Here is a 20,749-nt window from a genome sequence, read left to right on the forward strand (position 1 = left end):
TTTATATGAACACCTGCCTTAGGAACACAGGCAATCCAGAAGTTTGAAATAAACAGTTAAAGCCTTATGATCCAATGTTACTTCCACCTTTTTGTACAATATGCATTGTGTGTCTATTTAATTAAAAATAACTTGGTATAATTGCTTCTACTCATTTTGTACTTTTTCACATGCAGAGGATGTCTTCTTCATTCAGCAGAATAAATTTTGTTCACTTAAGGAAGCAAATTATTCCAGATTTTGGGTTTTTTGTTCTTCAGTAGGAATCCTCTGTTTCATTTATTCCAAATATTCAATACTCTGAAAATGTATTCTTCTTTTCATGTGAGCTTTTCCTACAGTGTCCACTGTTACAATACACAGAAGTACCAAACCTATTTTCAGACCTCAATGAAACAATGGATTTCACCATCATTCTCTGTAGGACGAACGTAACCCTAACTCTGTTTTTTCTGAGATACATAAAGCCCTCAATTTTTGATACCTTACTACAGTGACACTTACATTGAGGGCTCAAATTTGTAATTGTATTCACTACAGCTCTGGTTAAAAAAAGAATTTTAAAAATATTTTTTCAGCAAAACTAACATCAAATGAATGCACTGTTTTTAAGAGGTTTTTCACTAATCTCTTTTCCTACAAGAAAGAAGATCCCCTAAAAATCCAGTTTAACTGTTCATTTTTCACATGACTTGAGCTTAAATTTATTTTTAAATATGTATCATCACACCTATCTCTATACTAATATACTTAAAATGCATAATCATATACACTTCAGGAAGATTTTGCAGGAGTAGCTTATTGCTACTAATGAAGAAGCATAGAACATACCACATTCTGTATCAGAATATGGTACAAGATAGTGTTCTTCAATTTAAAAATATCATCCTGAGTTATCAGATAGACACTTAAAACACTCAATCTTCTGATTAGATGAGAATTCCAAAACATACCAAAATTGTTTAACATGTTGTAACTTCTGCACTGCATATGGAGCATCCTATCTAAAATTACCCAAGTAGACAAATAATTTGATATTAACAGTTCAAAGTACTAGAAGTTAGGGGCTTTGGTTCTTAATCAAAGCCCTCTTAGTGCTTTCACTTAAAAGCAGTAGGTGAATATCAAGCTGTACTTATATTCTTTCTTCACGTCTCTACATCTCCAGAAGTCAAAAAGTAACATGCTACTAATAAAAATGTATATGAGGCTTTTTCTCCCAATATAGAGAGATAAATGTAAGCTCTTTTATATATGTTTAAGAAATATTGGTTAAGTTAAAAATGAAAAAACTCTTAAGCTTTAGAACATTAAGAATGCCCTATTTTGTTGACAAGATATTCCCCTACTTATTACCAATTAAGAGGATGTATTTTATTTCCATTTTCAATTATTCTGGTTCAAACCATGGAAGAATATAAGAAGAAAGTCCTCGGAGCCTGTAAAATGCATCCCAGTCTTCTTGCTGTGAATTTAAAGAAGTCATTGTTCTTAGGTTTCTTGACCAAAAATTAATTGGATTACCATTCAATCCTTTCTAGTACCTTGACAGATCTTCTAAATCTTCTTTTTTGATGTCACTAAAAGTTAGATGTAACTTCCTGCTCTTCCACCAAAATAGAAATTTACTTGTGGCCAAAAAACAGATTCACTTATTCCCACTAAGTTACTTTAACATTTAAACATCTTTCCTTTCTAGGTTTAAAACTGAATATAGCATCTTCTTTTCCAGATATGAGTCATATTTGTTTATCCCTAGATACCTTACACTTGCTGACAAGTAAAACACTTTCATTTGAATGCGCTCCATTGACTAAAGCAATCCACAATACTTATGTGACTGCCCTGCCATAAAATTGTAAATCTATTTTAAACCAGCATGATTTGAGTCCTATTTTACTCTTGACAAAAATCAAAAAAGTCTTGACTTGGAAATTAACTATTTCAACATCACTTGGACTCCAGTTTCTTCTTCTAGAAAAGTTAACTTTCATTAGCCACCTAAAATTACTGCTGTACACTTCTAGTCTCCAAAATCAAGTCGAAACACCCCAAAAGTACTTGACTATCCACCGTGGGGGGAGGGGAGGAATGCTAAAGCAGTTACGTGGATTTATGGATTATGTTGTTTAATTTTCACTCAAATGCTTTAGTCCACCATGTTTATGTACCTGATGTTTTTAAAGGAAGTTTTTAAAGCTGACAGATCTGATTTCTTCTAAAATGATGAAAGGATAAAAACATTAGAATAAAGAAAATATGACTAGTAGATTAAACTGTATCTGCCAAACCTCTTTGAAGTAAAGAAAATAATGTAGACATTATTTCTGCTTTTGGACTGTTATCCATCTCGGTCACTGTCTTTTTCATCACTAAACCTGATTTAAATTTGAGACTGCATGTTGTTCACTCAGTTGTCTAGAGCAATATACATGACTAGCACAAACACACTTTTGTATCTTAAAGAAAAAATTCCATCTACTTGCTCTGACACAAATAATACATTGCAGCTTCAATTATTGTGTGTGTGTGTCACCATTCAGGAAAAGAAATTGATAAAGAGGCAACAAAGATTGACTGCCAAAGGAATATGTAACCCATAGGTCAATGGCAATACTACTTGTATTTAACCTCATCTATTACTGACGTGATTTTGAGCTGTATCTTGGCAAAACATCTCTATACAATACAATCTGTAAAGATATTTGTAAAGATATTAAGGTAGTAAATAGATTTCCAGTGGTTTTCAGCTTTCTGTAATATCCATTTCCTTTTAGAGCTTTCTCTAAACCAGTCAAGAAACAGACTGATGTGATCTGCATTACATCCTGTTGCTTAGAGTCTGTTAAATCAGACACATAAATGCCAGCAAAACACACAAGACTGCTCTTGCAGATCAAGGTGTTCTGCATTCACCTTCCCATACCGCACTGCCTTTTATTACCAGTTTTTATTCTCCTATGTGACAATTCATTGGACACAAGCCAAATACCTTAAACTAGTTGGAAGACTTGCAGCTGTCTTTCACGGCACATTCATACTGGTACTCTGTTGTCAAGGATACAAATCAAAAAACTGCCACAAACACAAGTATTCCCTACTTAGTCTATGGAATCTGGTTTGAATCCTCTCAAAGAAGTGATTATAAAACCCAGGGTAGTGTATACTGACTTGAGCAAAAGCAGCATACACAGAAGGTCATACAATCTCTGGAAACATAGCACCTTAATGCTACTGAAACCATGATCAGCCACAAACTACAAAACTCTGAACATGGAATGAGACACTATATCGCTGCAACACTCAGACTACATTTCTTACTTAGAAATATAAGAATATGTTTGCAAAAAGAAGAATAGTAATATAATAGTTAGATCTATTTCAAAGGAAAAATCTTCCTGAACTAGGAAGACATAGATAACTAGGAACTAGTTATTTACATTACTAAAACAGAATTAGAGATGCATTTTATTGTAATCTTTATTAAATATCCATTTATGAAACATTCACTTTGTTCAGTGAACTGTATTATCGAGCCTCCTTTCACAATCAGAGCCATCTATTGCGTGCTTCACAACGCCCACAATTAATCTCTGAAATCTGTGTTATGTCACAATAGAAAATCAATATAAATTTTTGCATACAACCAGGCTTCTTATGGGCAGTTGTGAAGGATTGGTGCGTGCTTTTAAGTGGGAACGCATGTGTCAGCGCTTTAATGCTTGTAGCATTGCTGATAACCGTGCATGCTACTGATCCACACCACGTTAGCTATATAGACCACCGAAAGAACACGTGGATTACCTGGGCTAACCAAACAGGCCAAGATTCTTTTTGCATATCTTTAGCAACACCTTCTGATCCCTTCCGTACCTGCCTTATTGGGGTTCCGTTAGCAGAAACTAGTAGCCTCAAAAAATATACCCTTAGCTATTCAGAGCCAGAAACTGCACTCTCAACCTTTTGTAATGCAAGCCATTCCACCCTCACTGATAATTATCTCGATGCTCACCTCTCCACTTTTAACATCTGCAATGCCCTTAAAATAAAGAAAAACCCTCTAGCTGCCCAAGCACGAGCAATTGCTTTAGGCCTTAATACATCTATGTTTGAGCCACAAGAGCTAGATCTTTTAGGCTCTCAGCCTAGTCCCTATTGTCTTATGTTTAAAGGCAGTCACTTTGACAGCAGTGTCAGCCCCCAAAGGCCAAACAAAGACAGCACATGGCTGAGCCCTACCACCTCATGGTACTTTAACATCACAGTGTACTGCAATGGCTCAGTATGGCCAGTTGATAATCCTCCACAAGAACCTAGGGCTCTGCCCTCAGGAACTTTCCTCATTTGTGGAGACAGAGCATGGCCAGGAGTGCCTTCTAAACCAGTGGGAGGACCGTGCTATTTTGGGAAACTAACAATGTTTGCCCCTAGCATTCAGCAACTACTAAATATTACACACAAGCGATCACGACGGAGCATTCTTCCGTTGGATCCTAATTGCAGAGACGATGTGCAACTATGGAAAACTCCTGCTGTCTTTTTTGCTTCTCTTCTAGTCCCAGGAGCTGCATCAGCACGTGTCCTCACTCAGCTTAGAAGGTTGGCATGTTGGACAGGCAAGCAAGCAAATGTCACCTCACACCTGATAGGTGAGCTTGTTGCAGACGTGGATAGCTTGCGCCACGCTTTATTCCAAAATCGTGCAGCCATTGATTTTTTACTGTTAGCACAAGGTCATGGATGCAAAGATGTAGAAGGAATGTGCTGCTTTAACTTATCAGATCACAGTCAATCCATACACTCTCAGCTCCAATGGCTCACTGAACATACCAAAAAGCTCACAGTTCAAGACAGTCCTTTCGATGGATGGTTCCAGAGAACTTTTGGGGGACTCAGAGTTTGGGCCGTAAGCCTCATAAAGGAAGGTCTCAGATGGGTCGGCATTATACTTTTGCTATTGCTTGGAGCACGCATTATGTTTTCTTGCTTAGCCAAACGTGTAGAACAGTTAACTCAGGGAGTTTTGCTCGCTCAAACTAATAAAAACGGGGGAATTGTGAAGGATTGGTTACGTGAGAAGGGACATATAGATTCTTTGCAGCTTACTGATCTGAGGAGCTGCCTACGTGAGAACGGGCACATAGACCCTTGCAGTTAGCTGAGCAAGGTCTCACAGAACACTGCACCACACATTATGTGTAACAACTGAAGCTGCAGAATATTGCATGTATCTTGCTCAATAACTGAACCACCATTGAGCCTTATTGCTGAGCTATGGGTTTATCTGCAGAGTTAGCAAGGATAGGTTTTGGCAGCAAAACAATAGACATCTGTGGTTAGAAGGCCAGGGAAAAAGAAGAGCTGCTGACCACAGAAGGGGAACTAAAGGAGGGGTTAGAGATCAGCTTAGACGACGTGAACCACTTAGAATGCGCCTTTATGAATATGCATGAGTCCATTATTAATAGTATATAAGAATCTCTGGTACAATCAATAAACAGATTCCTGTTGATCACTCATATTGAGCGTCTGGGTTTCCCCTCTATCGCGACAGGCAGTAACAGCTGTTTCTCAGAAACATTATCATGTGACTCTATTATGCACCTGCCATTCTTACCGGATCTCTTACACTTATTCTAAGGGAAAAAATTGCTTTACATTAAGCCAAGTGCTAGAAAACGATTGGCATAAAACAAGAAAAACTACCAGCAACATTTTTTATAGTTATTGTTGGACTACCCTTAAAAAATAAATTAGATATTATCATCATTGTTTATCCATATAAACATAAATATTAGCATATTCACATTAATAATTAAGCAGCTCAACCTTCCTATTAAAGGAAGCGTATCAGCAGCAAAAACTCACAACGGAGTCAGTCTTCCCCAAACTCACAACAAAACCAGAGCAGTCATCAGTACACAGATTACCAGTGCCTAGGAACAGACTGCTCCTCAGTCAAGAGATTCGATATTTGATTCAGTTTAAGTGCTCTAACACTACATTCTTAAATCAAGCAGAGAAAATTATTTTCTAAGATGACCTGCATGTTTGTTTTTCTTACTTAATAGAGATTACAAACCACTTCAACTAACTGCTTATTGCTTATTCCCCAACATAATAATCCCAGTCAAATTAAAACAGAAGTAATAAAGCAGGACAGCATTACTAAAAAAAAAATTAAAGAAACAGCTTTCAGTTTAAGAGCAAAGTCTCATCTACCTACCTAGAAGTATAGCTCAAAGCAATATTCACATGAAGGTACTAATAAAAGTCACTTTGCATGTATACTGAATGATGGCTAGCAAGATGTATAGAAAGGATATGAAGTGAGACAACTCAGATATATCTGTAAGAACTGATAAAATGTTATTTAGATATGTAAATTAAGACTACCCTGAACTGACTTACTTGCTAACTCTGTAGTTCATAGCTAGACATTTTGTCTTCAATTTCCAGTGTTCCTGAGCATTAGAAACATAACACCCTTCTTTTAGAAATTAAATAATATTCTAAAATCTGAAGTTCCAGTACATTATTGCTGCTTTAACTAAATACCAGGAACATTCAATTAATATATTTGCACATATGTCGCATTTGAGTATTCTCATAAAAATCTTTTCAAACTTGCTACAAACCTTCATAACTTTCATAATATTTATCCTATAATAGCAGCAAGACACCAAGCCCAGAATATCTTGAAAAATACCGAATTAGATTATTTTAAATTGCTTCTAGAAGATCCATGAACAAAAATAAACACCTGACACATTAATCTAGCTGTAGGGCTTTGTTTCTAGCACTATCCTCAGGAGACTTGCTATTGAGATACTTACTCATGATACAATATCAATCTATTAAAGTAAATTACAGTCCACCAACTGAGAGAGAAATTAAGAAATTATTGTACTGAAAATTTTGTCTTGGACACAGATTCTGGATACACCACGATGAAATCATGCTGGGCTGCGTTTCCTCTGAGGCTGAAGTGGAAGGCAAGGTGGCTACAGCGCAGGGGATGAACTAGAAATGGTCTTACTAGAAATCTGAGAGCCCGTTAGCTTCTCCCAGTGGTTCAATGACAGACTAAAAAAAAGTCACCTGTAATTACCTTAAATACAGAAGATAGCTTGTCTTTCACTGGCAAAATCTGCTTCACAGATTCCATATCCTGAATGGAGCTGTACAAGAAAAATTAATAGCTGTCACTGAACACTCAGATCTCACACACACATTGGCTAAAGCTGGCCCGAACTGAAATTAGATGAAGAATCACATTTTCTCACCTTCTTAAATATTTTTGTCTTTATCTAGAGGAAAAAACACGAATACTGAACTACTGAACCACACTCTTGGCCTTTGGCCCAACACATTTCCAACACAAAAAAGAAAACTATAAACAGCAATGTCTAACCTACTATTCCACATGAAACTGTGTATAAGGTACCTCATAACAAAAAGTGTTCTTGCCTTAAGGTACTCTGCCCCCCTCAAAATCAGAAACTCAGAGTATTTCAAACTCACTTTGCTACATTCCCAAACCAAAATGTAACTATCAATCTGGCAAATCCTGACATGCTTTAAATGCTAAAATAAATATTCTACTGAGCTTGACTAGAAAACAGTGAGCAGACTCCACTGCTCTACAACAGCAGCTGCCTACCACACACAAATGCTTCACACCTCCCTGGGTGCAGCTTCTCAGGATTACCTACAGCCCAGTTTTACACTAACAACATTAACTAGCCAACATGTACACAAGTCATCTGGTAATATTTCTGTATCTTCCAAAATCACATTATGCCCACACTGAAATCTTCTTGAATCACTAATCCAACAGTTACATTTTATAGCTGCACAAGTACTATGATTCTGTTGTGTCAAAGGCAGGCTCACATGATCTCAGAACTGAAAAGAGCATTTTTAGATAGCAATACAGAGTACATCACATGAATGTTGGTACCTAATCACAACAATTCATGTACAAAATGCAATCCTTAGCACTCATTTCACACTGGCCATTACCTTCTTAAATACAACACCTTTTTCCACTGTACACAAATAGATCCTATACACTGACAGGCCAATAATCACCCTGTAAGAAAACTGTTTGGCTTCCAGTTTTTCAAGTGGAAGTGTTCACTAGATTTCAACTCAAAGAACAGATGTACAAAAGTTAAGAAAAATAAAATCTGATTTACAGTATTGAGCATCTGCCTTGTCTGTAACATTAATACAGCAGTTTCACCACTAGGATAATCCAGAGCTGAACAGATCTGGGACCTGTTTTGAGATCTGTGATCTCAAAAATGACATTAAATGAAAAAAATAAAATCTAATTATAGATACCCTTCACTGCTATAAACAAGAACTACAGTAAGTGTGTTCTAACAGCAGCATTACAAACAGGAGCTCTGCTAAGTCACTTTAAGCAGCAGAAGCTGCTTGCCATTCTTTTGCTTCACTTACCAGGTAATTAAGAACAAAAGAGATCCCATTCACTTGCAAAGCCTCCCAGTCATTATGATAATGACCCATTTATTAAGAGAGGTTAGAAAAATCAAGACAATTAAAGCTGAGTAGTTTTTACACTCTTCAACACATAACAACACATAATTTCTTTTATTTACTGACTCCTTTCTGCCAAGGGAAACTGAACCATACTGTAAATACCTATCTGTCAGTTAAATTACAGCATAGCGCATGAAATACACCTACAGCCCATCTTCTATTCATGCAAAGAAAGGCTGATAGCATAAAAGATGAATTCAAAAATCAACAGAAAATACAAAACTGTTTTCTATTAATTCCAAAAGCCTTAGTGCAATTTCAGGTAAGAATTCAGCCATAGTTCTATTTGGAGTACTGCATCTGTAATAGTATATTAAGTTTTTCTTATAACTCATAATTGCATATTAAGAAAATACACAATGAACAAAATTTATTAGAAGCAAAGATATTCTAAATTCCATCCATATGTTGCTCATTCAGTTGACTAGAAATTTCTGCATATTGACTAATGATCTCAAACTTCTCAAGGAAAACACCCTCGTAGTTACTGAATGACAAAATTATCGCAGAAAAGAAAACGCAATTTTCATAAAAATCTCTATTCATATATAAAACCTAAATGAAAGCTAAATAATGATGAAACTAAAATAAGCCACATCTTTAAACTAATTTTAAAAGCTACTTTTAATAAGTTTGAGGTCCATTCCCCTAAAACATTAAAAATATTTCAGAAAACCCAAAAGCACAGAAACTATTTCCTCTTTAAGAAAGATTCTTCACATTTTTTTCCTGACAACCATCTACATGTTACTGCACATTCACAGGCATTTCAAAGAGCATATTTAAGAGCAAAGTTACAGTTACGCCTTCCTTATGAGCAGATCCTCTCCAAAGGAATATAGTTTTGAAATGTTAATTCTTACTCATGCAAGTCAAAACCACTTTTTATTAAATACAAGGAATTAATACTCTTAGTTCCAAAGTGCTGTGCATCAAAACTGTGCATCTATCATATTTCATGCCTCAGTGAGGAGAACTATAAAAGATCTGATTTTTTTCCTCCCTCAAGAAGGGATTCAAGACACAAAATAGCACAGATTGATAATACATATATATATATACATGTGTATATATATATATATGTATAAACCCAAGCTACAAGGTCATTAGAAAAGAAAAAAAAAGGGATACTATAAAAATAAATAAATAGACTTAGTAGACAAATACTGGCTGGAGAAAAGGAAATACCAAGAAAACATAAAATTTCAAAATGCTGCTCCTTTCATCTAGGATACCCAGAAGATCAGAGGAAGCAGAAAGATGCTCTATTAAGAACAGTTTGAAGGTAAAATAATCTCTAATCCCAAAAACATCTTTACTTGCTTTCAGGAAGATATTACCAGAAAATAACCTAATTTTCTTCTAGAAGTATTCGTTCACATGTTAACGCCTCTCCTTCCTCCTCCTGCCACCTCCAAGTCAAATGGGATTTCACGGGGGCTACAGGAATTTTATCCCTTAAGCTTCAGGTTATTTCACACTAAGCATAAGGCAATTTTTAGCATAAACTGTGGACTTCGGAGTTCTTAATTGTGAAAATTATAGGGTTTTTATAGAAAATAATGGCTCTGCTTACAAGACTGGGAATGAGTACTGGGAGTACAATTCTCTTTTCACCAATTATTTCTGAAACCACAGTTAAGTAGTCACCTGCTATTAATACACAAGTATGCATGTAAACATGAGGAGACCAAGGGGAAGCACAATTTAGTACAACCAAATGCAAAACACACAATCAACACAGTTGTAAAGCTATCAGCCAAATTACAAGTTTGTGTGAATAAACAAAACTAGCTAAGTAAAAGACTACTTCATCATAAGAAAGGCTGCAAATGTGTATTTTTAGAAGCTTAAAAGACAGAAAGCTTCACACAATTTTAACTGCTAGCATTGTGTGTAATTGTGTATCAGAGAAACCTTCTATCTGTTCACAATTACTATATTTCAAATTTCTTCAAGCAATGGCAGCTATTTTTATACCTGATATGACAGACTCCTCTGCAACTTGCACACTGAAGACCACTTCCTTCAATCTACTCTCTCCCTGACCAAAGTACAACCACTGCCCATAACGCAATACTGTCTGTATGGACAGACTTGGCATGAGATTTTTTAATATCTCCTGTTTTACATAGGAGTTTTACATACTTGTTTCCTGAATTTATCGCTTGGAGGATCAACTTTCCAACACTATGTTTTCAACTGTTCATGAGATAAAATTACTTAAATCTATGCTTGACAGTAAATACACGTCACAAAAAATCAGTAAACTCAAACCAACTGCCACAGACTACATGAGAACAGAAACTACGTAATACTGCAACTTTTTTTCTGAAAATCATAGGCTGCATAACTTCCTCGGCTTGATGGCCCAACTCCAGCAAAGATGGAAAAAGAGACTGCCGCCAAAAGAGAAGGAATCAGCTTTTTTTTAACTTCTATGTAGATAGGAACAAGAAAATTACTTTCTTCATAATAAGCCTTTGCCATAAGATCCATTAAAGTATCTCAAGTGGGGTGCCTGAGAAAGGCTCAAAAAGGAGCTTTGAAGGTTCTGTGCTGGAAGAGGCTTTCACTTTTGAATTAAAGAAGGTTATTGCAAAAACAAAGGAGGTCTATAACCAAGTTCTTCATAAATATTGATGATGCTTAGTAAGCCACCAGCTCTATCTTCATGTTTTCACCCTAAAGGTCACCTCGTCTTCATGCAGAGAATCAGACAGGTTTCAGGACTTCAATAATGCATCAGAGAAAGAGAGAGAAGTTGTTGCAACCAGCAAATAGGGTTAAAAAGACCAAATGATACCTGAAGCAAAGCAGAATAACTTCGACTTCACTATGTTCTTACACTAAACACAGTTCCCAGTCTTATTCAGTAAATAAAAAGGTAAACATAGTTACATTCACCAAGACATTTTTCCAAGAAATACTCCTAATAAACGGTTGCTACCTCTGAGGAGCACTGCCTGATTTCTACAGTCTGAACTAGAAATTACCGCTTTATTCTTACCTCTACTACACAGCTCTTTCACAATTTTAGATAGTTACACCTTTATATTCACAGATAGACTGTACCTAACCTGTGGGTAGTCATGCCCCATTAGTTAAGCCCTTAAGATCTCAGCTTTCTACTCATCAGCTATTTCACAATGCTAGTGTAAGGTATGCTGGTAATTTAAAACTTACTACAAAAAACCACCCATACATCATAGTCTGATGACTTTCTCCAAATAGCAAGCATATAAGACTCAAGATTTTGACTACCTATCTACAACTTTATTTTCCATCTAGGAAGAGAAACTGACAATGCTGTGTTTTACAAAGAATAATCTCTAAAAATTCCTGGTTGCAAAGCATTCTTAGTACAGCAGCAAAAAAATTTCTGTATTAATTGAGCATATTAGAAACTATGTTTCACCAGATGTAGTCTTTAAAGAGGAGCATGAAATTTTGAAAGCTACCTGAGAAACACTATCCCGTCAGTGCAGCAATGAGCATATGATCCTGAATTTTAAGTAAAAAGGTGAAACTAGTAATTTAAAAGTATTAAACACACACATTCAAAGTAACAAAATCAAAGTGGTATGGGCGTGTTCATTGTGTATTCCCTTTCAGAGACAATTTTTCATACTAAGTTGGATTTTATTCTGGTTTAAGCACAACTAAAATCACTGTTACAAATTCCAGGCTGCCTTTGCTAATAAACCCCCAAACACACGTAGAAAACCACTGTTAGTGGTCCACTCATAACAAGCTTCTACATTAGTAAAAAAAAAGGTAAAAATAGTTAATTACATTACCTACTCTAGGAATAGTTTCAAGGAAGAGACGTCAAAAGATTTCTTTTTCCTAGGTTATAGCTGATTCAGAGAATATCTGTACTCACTTTACTAGTGTAAGAAACTTCACATCTTCCTGACTGATTAAATGCAGTTTTGTGAAAGGCACAAAAAATATGTGAAAAATTTAAGGTATCGCTCACCTATAAAATCAAAAGGTGACAATTGGATCATTTAGGTGACCATCATAAGAGTACTTCTGGGTATAAAAGCAACAAGGGGAGTGAAATGAGAAATTCAAATATTAAACTGCATTTAAACTTTTTCTACAGGTATTTAAGAGGTTTAAAACTAGCAAGCAGCAATATATACTGTATCATTAAAATGAAGTAAAGTAAAACTGAATCTGAAGCTATTTAAATACCACATCAATTTTAATTAAAATATGTGATTAGTAGATTAGCAGTGTGGAGATCTGCAGAATTTTGTCAAAGACTTGTACTGGGAATAGTCTAAGATTACTTAGTTTAAGGTGCACCTGTATGTAGACAAATGCTGTGATAGGTAAGATCTATTAAATAGTCAGGACTTCATAGATACACTTTAAAGAGTAGAGAAAAAAATGTTAGAATACGGAATGTATACATTAATCCTCTAACTCATGGGGTTTTTTTCTGCTTTAAGTAGCTAGGAACACTTTATTAAATAGATTTATACCTCTAAACCAGAAAACTTCAGCCAAAAATTGACCCTATATTACATCACAGTAAAATGCATTACACTGCTTTTTTACCTCCAGATCCTAGCTGCTTGTAGAATCTGTATTCCAAATGTAGCTGTGGTGCTCTCGACTTCATTGGCTCCTGATTTAAAAACAAAAACAACATTTAAAACAAAGCCTAAAAACTAATATGCTAACCTACTACCAGCCAAACTAGCCCTACTGCTTCCAAGCAACACAGAAAGTTTGAATGTTTCTTCCAAAGTGACTGGCAATTACGAAACAGAGAAAACTAAACCTCCCTCAGGTGAGACTAGTGCATATAAGGACATTTTCATCTTGTATTGCTCCACTGGACCAGGGTTCAACATGCGAACCAAATAACAGACACACAATGGAACAGCTAAAAAATAGTATGTTTCTCTAAAGCACATGGATGGTATGTCCTACATTTCTCAGAAAGTGGCATTAATATACAGCTTAACAGATTGAAAAGAACCTCTGAACACCTAATACATGATGGGCATATCTTTTTAAGAATAAAGACTTATCCTAGGATCTTAACAAAAAATACCAAATCCTTCCACCAAATAGTAACAGCTTAGCAGAAATTAAGTACCACCATTCCAAATTATAGATCCAAAACAAGCAAAAAAAAAGCCCCAGAATAAGTTTGTAGTTTACGCACATTAATTAAATCGTATTTCTGTGTTCAACACACCAGTGTGTCAGGGTCTCATAGAACAAAATGAAGTGACATGAGATTAAGCAGAGGAACACACATGCAGCCCAAATGGAAACCTGAACTTCTTGAGTACCTCCCTTTGCAAAGAAAAGGTACTTTACCACAAGATTCTTTAAATGACGGCATCTTTTAGAATATATGCCTTGTGCCTTGTTTCTTCTGGTATGTAACATGATTTTAAGATTAAGCTCCACCAGAGGAGGTTTAGGTTGGACATCAGGAAGAACTTCTTCACAGAAAAGGGTGCTTAGACATTGGAATTGACTGCCCAGGGAGGTGGTAGAGTCACCATCCCTGGAGGTGTTTGAGAAAAGACTGGCCATGGCACTGAGCGGGATGTTGACATGGTGGTGTTCAGTCAGAGGTTGTACTCAATGCTGAGGTCTATTCCAGCCTAATTGATTCTGTGATCTTCCAATGCATCAGTGATAAATTGGAAACTAATTTGGTTACTACTAGAACTGCAGGACGTAGTAAGTAACTGCTAACAGAGTTATCAGCAATAACTGATACTGCTGAATATCAATTTTTGGGAAAAGCTTGGGCGAAGTGCTCATCTTTTTCCTTACTCCATCATCTTCAGAAGCTACGAGTTTATAAACCTGTGTTGTTTCTCAGTGCCACGTCCAGTGCATAAAAACTATGAGCCAATGTGCAAGCATGAGAAATTTAGTCTTCTTCCTCAACCCATCTCCCTCCATGACTTAGGTGTTTCCAACTGCTGCCAAAGTCCCTGTTAGTGTACACTCATGCATTTGATCTTGCCAGGATGCCGAAGGCAGATGCCTAAAAGTAAAGAAGGACCAATGTAACAGTTTCTGCAAAAAACAAACAGAATTTACTGTATGTTTTTTACACTTCAGAGCAACCAGCATAACATTGGTATTCTTTGCAAAGAAGAGAGCAAGAATTTTGTAAAACAAGGAAGTGTTTATTATTCAAAAATTAATTACTAAGCAAGACTAACTGGCCCACCAAAGGCCTAGTTACATTTTACAAGAAAGACACATTAAGTTTATGGTCAAGTATTGAAGAGAGATACTCCGTAAAAAAACATCTTAAGTCAAAAGCAAATCAGTGCAACTATCAACCTTTCCTACTCAGCTTTCAGAGGTATGAGGAAACCCACTATGAAGCATTTATTGAAACACTTTAACCTTTTAGAAAACTACATAAATTTAGCAACTAGTTTACTCGTAGCATACAAGTCTGTTAGTTGCAGAATACACCACACTCTACATAATGCCTAATTAAAACTTATGATTCTGCCAGCTAAGAAGAAAATATTTCAGTCCACAAAACTCTGCATGTCTGCTGATTATAATAACACTGGCTTACAGGAAGTTTAATTTTTTTCAATTATACAATTTTGTCTCAACTGACTGTACATTAACAACCCCTCAGTGTTGTAACATGGTCCCATAAAAAGGATGAAAAACATCTTGTATATATTAAATTTACAGGAATGGATTAAATAAAAAAAAATTTCTAGGGAAAAGAAATAGTATCCAATTTTTAACACATACATCCTCCTTTTCATGAACGCTGCTTATGCTGGCCATCAGCAGAAAGCAGTTCTGATAAATCTCCAGAAGGCAATGTTCTCAAACAGTCACACACATCTACTGAACTACTACACACAGCCAAAGATTGAAGCTAAACCTTGTTCAGCAGAGAGACAATTAAATACTTTTATTCCCTCCAGTAAAAGTGAAAAAAATATGGCAATATGTACTTGTAGCTCCTTTACTGACTGACTTCTTTTTGTAAGAAGGCTTAGATATCTTCCTGTAATTCCAAACATGCAAAGGGAACACACCATCTTGTTCAACAAAACTTGTAAGAGGGCAAGCACAATAACCTCTCCACATACAATTATTTCTGCACATCCCATTCTGCACTATGTAGTATCTACACATAAATGAGAAAAGACAGGAAAAGATAAATCAAGACAAAAGAATGCTAAATGTAATCTTTCACCATAAGAGTGAAAAATGCACTAGGGCATCTACAAGTCTAAAAAGAATATTCAGTAATAAAAAAAATAAAAGGCAAATCATAGTTCTTTAGTCTCATTAGTGTTTCAGTACATTTCAGCATCTAAAAATAAGCCTGAGAACACATAACTGTTCAAACATCATGTTAACCCCAGAGTCCCTTGAATCCAACTTCTCTAACCAAAAGAAACTAGTGTATTTTCTTTACTTAAATAAGCCCACGCCTTCACTGAAGTATCCTGAAAGAATTGTTCCAGGATCTGCAAAGTTCTGCAAATGACCCTCCCTACCCTGCTTTTACATTCACATCTAATTATTTCAAAGCTTCAGTATTCAAACATCGACAAATTCTTTTCCCTGCAAAAGACCATTTCTCTCTAAATGAGGAATATGCGGTCTTGATGCCATCAAAGAATTACGTGCAGTTTACTGAAGTTTACGGAGCCCCAGTTACCTGAGCAACAGAAACAACTGCTCCTTAGTTTATCAGAGAGGTTCTTACCCTCCTTTTTTAATTCTGTAGCATGCTTATACATTCAAACAAAGTGAAAAAGACACCTGAAATGTGAAATCTGTTTCAAGTTCATTATGAATTCTTTTCACAATTATTTTTGTCCCAAATACACGGGAATAAAATACTGTACAATTTTCAAGTCACTTCTCTTTTAAGGGGCTTTGAAGAAGCAGTTTGCTTGAACTGTAAGGTTGAAATTTCTAGTCTGATAACCCAAAGCACAATATAAACATTCAGCTATTACCTACTTTTCATGGTTTTAGTAATTCAGTGAGAATTCAGCTCAATTTACGTTCTGTCTCTGCTTCGCACATTTATAAGCAATGGCAAACAAGCTATTTTCAGGAAAAAAAATTTGTCAAGAGGTAGGCTCTTGTTACAGGAAAAGACCAGTCCATTAAACAGACTTGCACTAGATTTGGATTTACTACATTTCCTAGAGGGATTCTGAAAAGGTGTCATTCTAGACCACAGTCACCCCTTAAAAACAAAAACTGAGAGAAAAAACATTACAACCTTGAAATGAAGCACAACTTTCTTTCCAACACACACCCCTCACTTACAATTTTAGAAATTCAAATCTTTAGTGGACTAATGAATCAGTGAATTAAAGATTACAGTTTAAAAGGCAGTGATGACTATTTTGTAACTTCTTATCTTTCACCCAAAGAAAGAAAAATTGACATATTTCCAGAAGAAGTTCTGTGGAGGACTAAGCATAAGCATGTTTTGTCTCAAATATTCTGACTGTTAGGACAGGAAAAGTTGAACGAAACAGAGGGTACCATGGTGATGGAGTAGTGCTGTTCTGAGCCAGCTTCCTGCTCCTTAGTCCCCTCGCAACTGACTTCCCAGGAGAGCTCAAAGAGCTGCCTGTGCATATGCAAACACAACAGCATGAGAAGTCTTGTTTACGTAAGAGGCTGCACCAGGTTAACTATAAAAGGAAGCACACTAGGCCCCCTCACTCTCTTTTTCCATATCTTTCTCTTTGTTTTGCTGTCCCTGCTCTGGACCATCCATGCAGCAGGACCAACTGCAGGAATCTACAGATCAGTGAACTTCTGTTTTCCTTCTCTTTTCCACCTAAATTTCTCTCATCCCTTGCTTTGCCTGAGCAAAGCACAGCTGTTGTATTTTTCCCTATACTGTACAAAATGAAGGGCTTGTTAGCCACTACTTTTGAGAAGTGTATTGTAAGAATCCAAGGGCTTGTTAGCCAATACCTTTTGAGTCTAATAGTGGGGGGTTGCCAAAGTTATGACAACTGTACAATAAAGCACAAGAGCTCGCCACCGTGTGGTCTGGTGTCTTCATTTAGCGCAGTAAGAATATACAACAAACATCACACTCCTACCAATGGCTTGTAACAATAAATTGGTGTCACAGACAGGACTCCTATGAGGCTGAGAGGGACTGAACAGCTCTTGAGCTATTTACGGCTGGGATGGGCTTGAATATCTCCATCTCTGACTGGGGGACAGGATGGATCCGGAACAGGGAGAAGCAGGACGTGACAGCCCAGGAAATGTCAAGCACGGACCCCTTTCCCATTATGGACAATACTTGCCCTATACTCATCTACATATGTGGAGTACTGTGTGCCATACCAATGGAAACACGAAAGGATAAAAAGATTCAAGACTCCTTACTAAAATGTCTAGATAGAGAGCAAAAAGAGAGAGACATTTCTATAAAACCAGGTTGACTCTTTACAAAAATGTTCATACACAGAGCATGAGACAAGACTCTTTTTTACCAAAACGTGTAGAAAGCAAAAAGAGAGAGACAATTTATTACAAAATTTGGTTGACTCTTTGCAAAAACATTTTAAAGTCTTGGTTGAGTCCTTATAAAAACACCCACAAGATTTGGCTGACCACTTATGAAATTGTTTAGATAGAGAGAAAAATGAGAGAGTAAAATTGGAATCTTTGTTGAATACAGAAAGACCTGTCCTGGGTTGCAGTGTATTCTACTACCATCCTGATGAGCTGTTGAAACCAGGAGGGGCAGTGTTTCCTTGCCTCCTCCCTCTGGACTATCTTCTGCTAATGAGCCCATCAATGCCTGGCCTCATGACTCATCATCCCATTGGGAGATGCTCCACCCAGAAGGAGGAACCAAGCATTTCATCCTGGATATAATCTGAGATTCTGAGCACCACAGCCACCCTTGCCACTGGATTCCCAGAGGACAGGAGCTACACAGCCACCACTGGACCCTCTGAGGAAGAGCAGACCCCTCTACAGGACCACTGCTTCGACAGAACCACATCCAACACTTCAGGAGGACTGCAGCCACCATCTTATCAGACTGCTACTGCCACCCTGACTAACAGGGTGTCAGGTTGTATCCTGACTCTGTCAGTTTAAACCAGTGTTTTCTGCCTTTATTTTTTCTTTAATTTCCCTGTTAAATTGTTATTCTGACTTGGTGCCTCCCACTGGTTTGTTTTCAAACTAGTACACATTTTGGCGCCCAACATGCAGCAGGGTACTGAAGAAAAGTCAGAATTACAATTTTGTATTGTAGAAGCCACCTACTCATTATGATGCTCATGGGTCTTGTACCTAGCTCTCTATATTTTTTCTGCACAGGGGGAACTACCTGACAATTGCAATGCTCCCATGTAGATCAGGGTATGTGCGCCAGTTTGTACAAATTTAGAGGAAAATATCCTCTGATAGACGGGAGGTTACAACCAGCCCTCCCCCACCAGCTTCAGGAAAAAAGAAATTTTCCTTGAAGGAAAGTGAAAGAGATAAAAACTATTTATTTAACAAACACACACAAAAAGGATAATAATGCTAAATGACAAAGCCTCTCGCTCTGCTGAGAGAAAACCTGGGATAATTTTAGAGTCCTTCCACAGGTCTCTTTCCTCTTCCCTGGAGCTGGGTCATGGGTCCACCTCCAGGGCCAAGGCCTCGGTGGAAGGTCCTCCCAATGTATTCTGATGTTGAAACAGTCCAAAAAAGAAGAAGATGAAAATCCAAAGTCCCAGGAAAAAAACAAAGTGCAACTCTCCGTCTTTCTCCAGAGAAAAAGAAGCCGAAAGCTGGCTGAAAAGCAAGCAAGCTGCTTCCTCCCGCTCCCGCCACTGCAGAGCACAGAGAGCCGTCTCTATCTCTGTGTCCTTAAAACAAACTGCTTTGAAAAGTTTTGCTCAGTTTTTTCTCTTCCCCCTCTCAGGCTCAGTTTAAAGGCACAAAAAGGCACAAAATTAATTTCTGGGCATAGAGCAGAGATAGGGGATACACATCATAAAGTCACCCCAAGACAGTATGGTATAAAATTTGCTTTATTGGTCTATTATGTCTATACTGCATGATAACCTCTGAGGCAATGAACATAATTCGGAATAAATACTCAACTTGGCTTGCTTGTCCTAAGTCTAGGCTGCTACACCTGGGGCCTCAACAATTGCACCCAGCCCCTGGGGGAAGGGGTAAAGAATGTTTTTTTCCAGTCTTTCAGGCCTGACACAGCAGATTTTGAAAATATTGAGCTCCCTCTGGATGTCAAAGACAGCATAAACTTGCTGTTAGCTCTGCTTTGTCTTCTCTGTACAGTCTGCACCATGTACACCATGCTTAGAGTCAGAGCTACGGCACAGCATCCTCAGGATAAGAGGGGAAAAAAAGAGCAGAACAACAAACATCATGTCTATACAGACTGTCACAGAGGAGAAAGAAACCAAATGCAAGACAACAGCATCCATGTCTATCCAGACCGACACAGAGGAGAAAGAAACCAAATGCAAGACAACAGTGTCCGTGCCTACGCAGACTGACACAGAGGAAAAAAAAAAAAACAAAGGCACTGTCAGCTTCTCCACACAAACTGTCACTGAACCAGAACAGCCTAAACCGATTGCAGTTGCCCCGGTTCAGAAGAAGAAATCAAAAAGCAAATCAGTCCGCATAGTGACTGACGAGGATGCAGCAGGACCTTCGCACCCAGCAGAAGAGGCAGAGCCAGAGATCATCACTCGGTCGCTATCCCTGGGTGAGCTGCGAGACCTGCGGAGGGAATTCACCTGCCAGACGAACGAGTCTATCCTGACCTGGCTGCTCCGCATCTGGGATGCTGCAGCCAATGACACCATTCTGGATGGAAGTGAGGCCAGGCAACTGGGATCTCTGTCCCAGGATGTGGTCATTGACCAGGGGATCGGGAGAACCCAAGAAACCCTCAGCCTCTGGCGGCGACTGCTGACAAGTGTAAGGGACAGGTACCTTTGTCAAGAAGACCTCCAGGTGCACCAAGGAAAATGGAGCACAATGGAACGAGGTACCCAGTGCCTGAGGGAATTAGCTGTGCTGGAGATCATTTTCTCAGAAGACGAGAGATTTCCTAAGAGCCCAGATGGTGTCCAGTGCATGTCACAGATGTGGTTGAGGTTCACACGCCTTGGAC

The 20,749-nt window shown here is 37.6% G+C and overlaps 1 protein-coding gene across 9 annotated transcripts in view; it reads right to left on the reverse strand.

The window, feature by feature from the left end:
* Window positions 1–20,749, reverse strand: part of CSNK1G3 (casein kinase 1 gamma 3) — an 82,843-nt gene that overhangs the window by 30,541 nt on the left and 31,553 nt on the right. For all 9 annotated transcript variants that reach the window (XM_042012741.1, XM_042012735.1, XM_042012739.1 and 6 more), the window contains one exon: window positions 13,144–13,213. In XM_042012741.1, the coding sequence (XP_041868675.1) occupies window positions 13,144–13,207 (64 nt within the window). In that variant the 5' untranslated portion in view covers window positions 13,208–13,213. The remainder of the gene's footprint in view (window positions 1–13,143; window positions 13,214–20,749) is intronic.

The sequence above is a fragment of the Corvus kubaryi genome, unplaced genomic scaffold (assembly GCF_017639235.1).
Source record: "Corvus kubaryi isolate FWS band 111438036 unplaced genomic scaffold, C.kubaryi_AGA036_p1.0 split1-37296, whole genome shotgun sequence".
Classification (NCBI taxonomy): domain Eukaryota; kingdom Metazoa; phylum Chordata; class Aves; order Passeriformes; family Corvidae; genus Corvus; species Corvus kubaryi.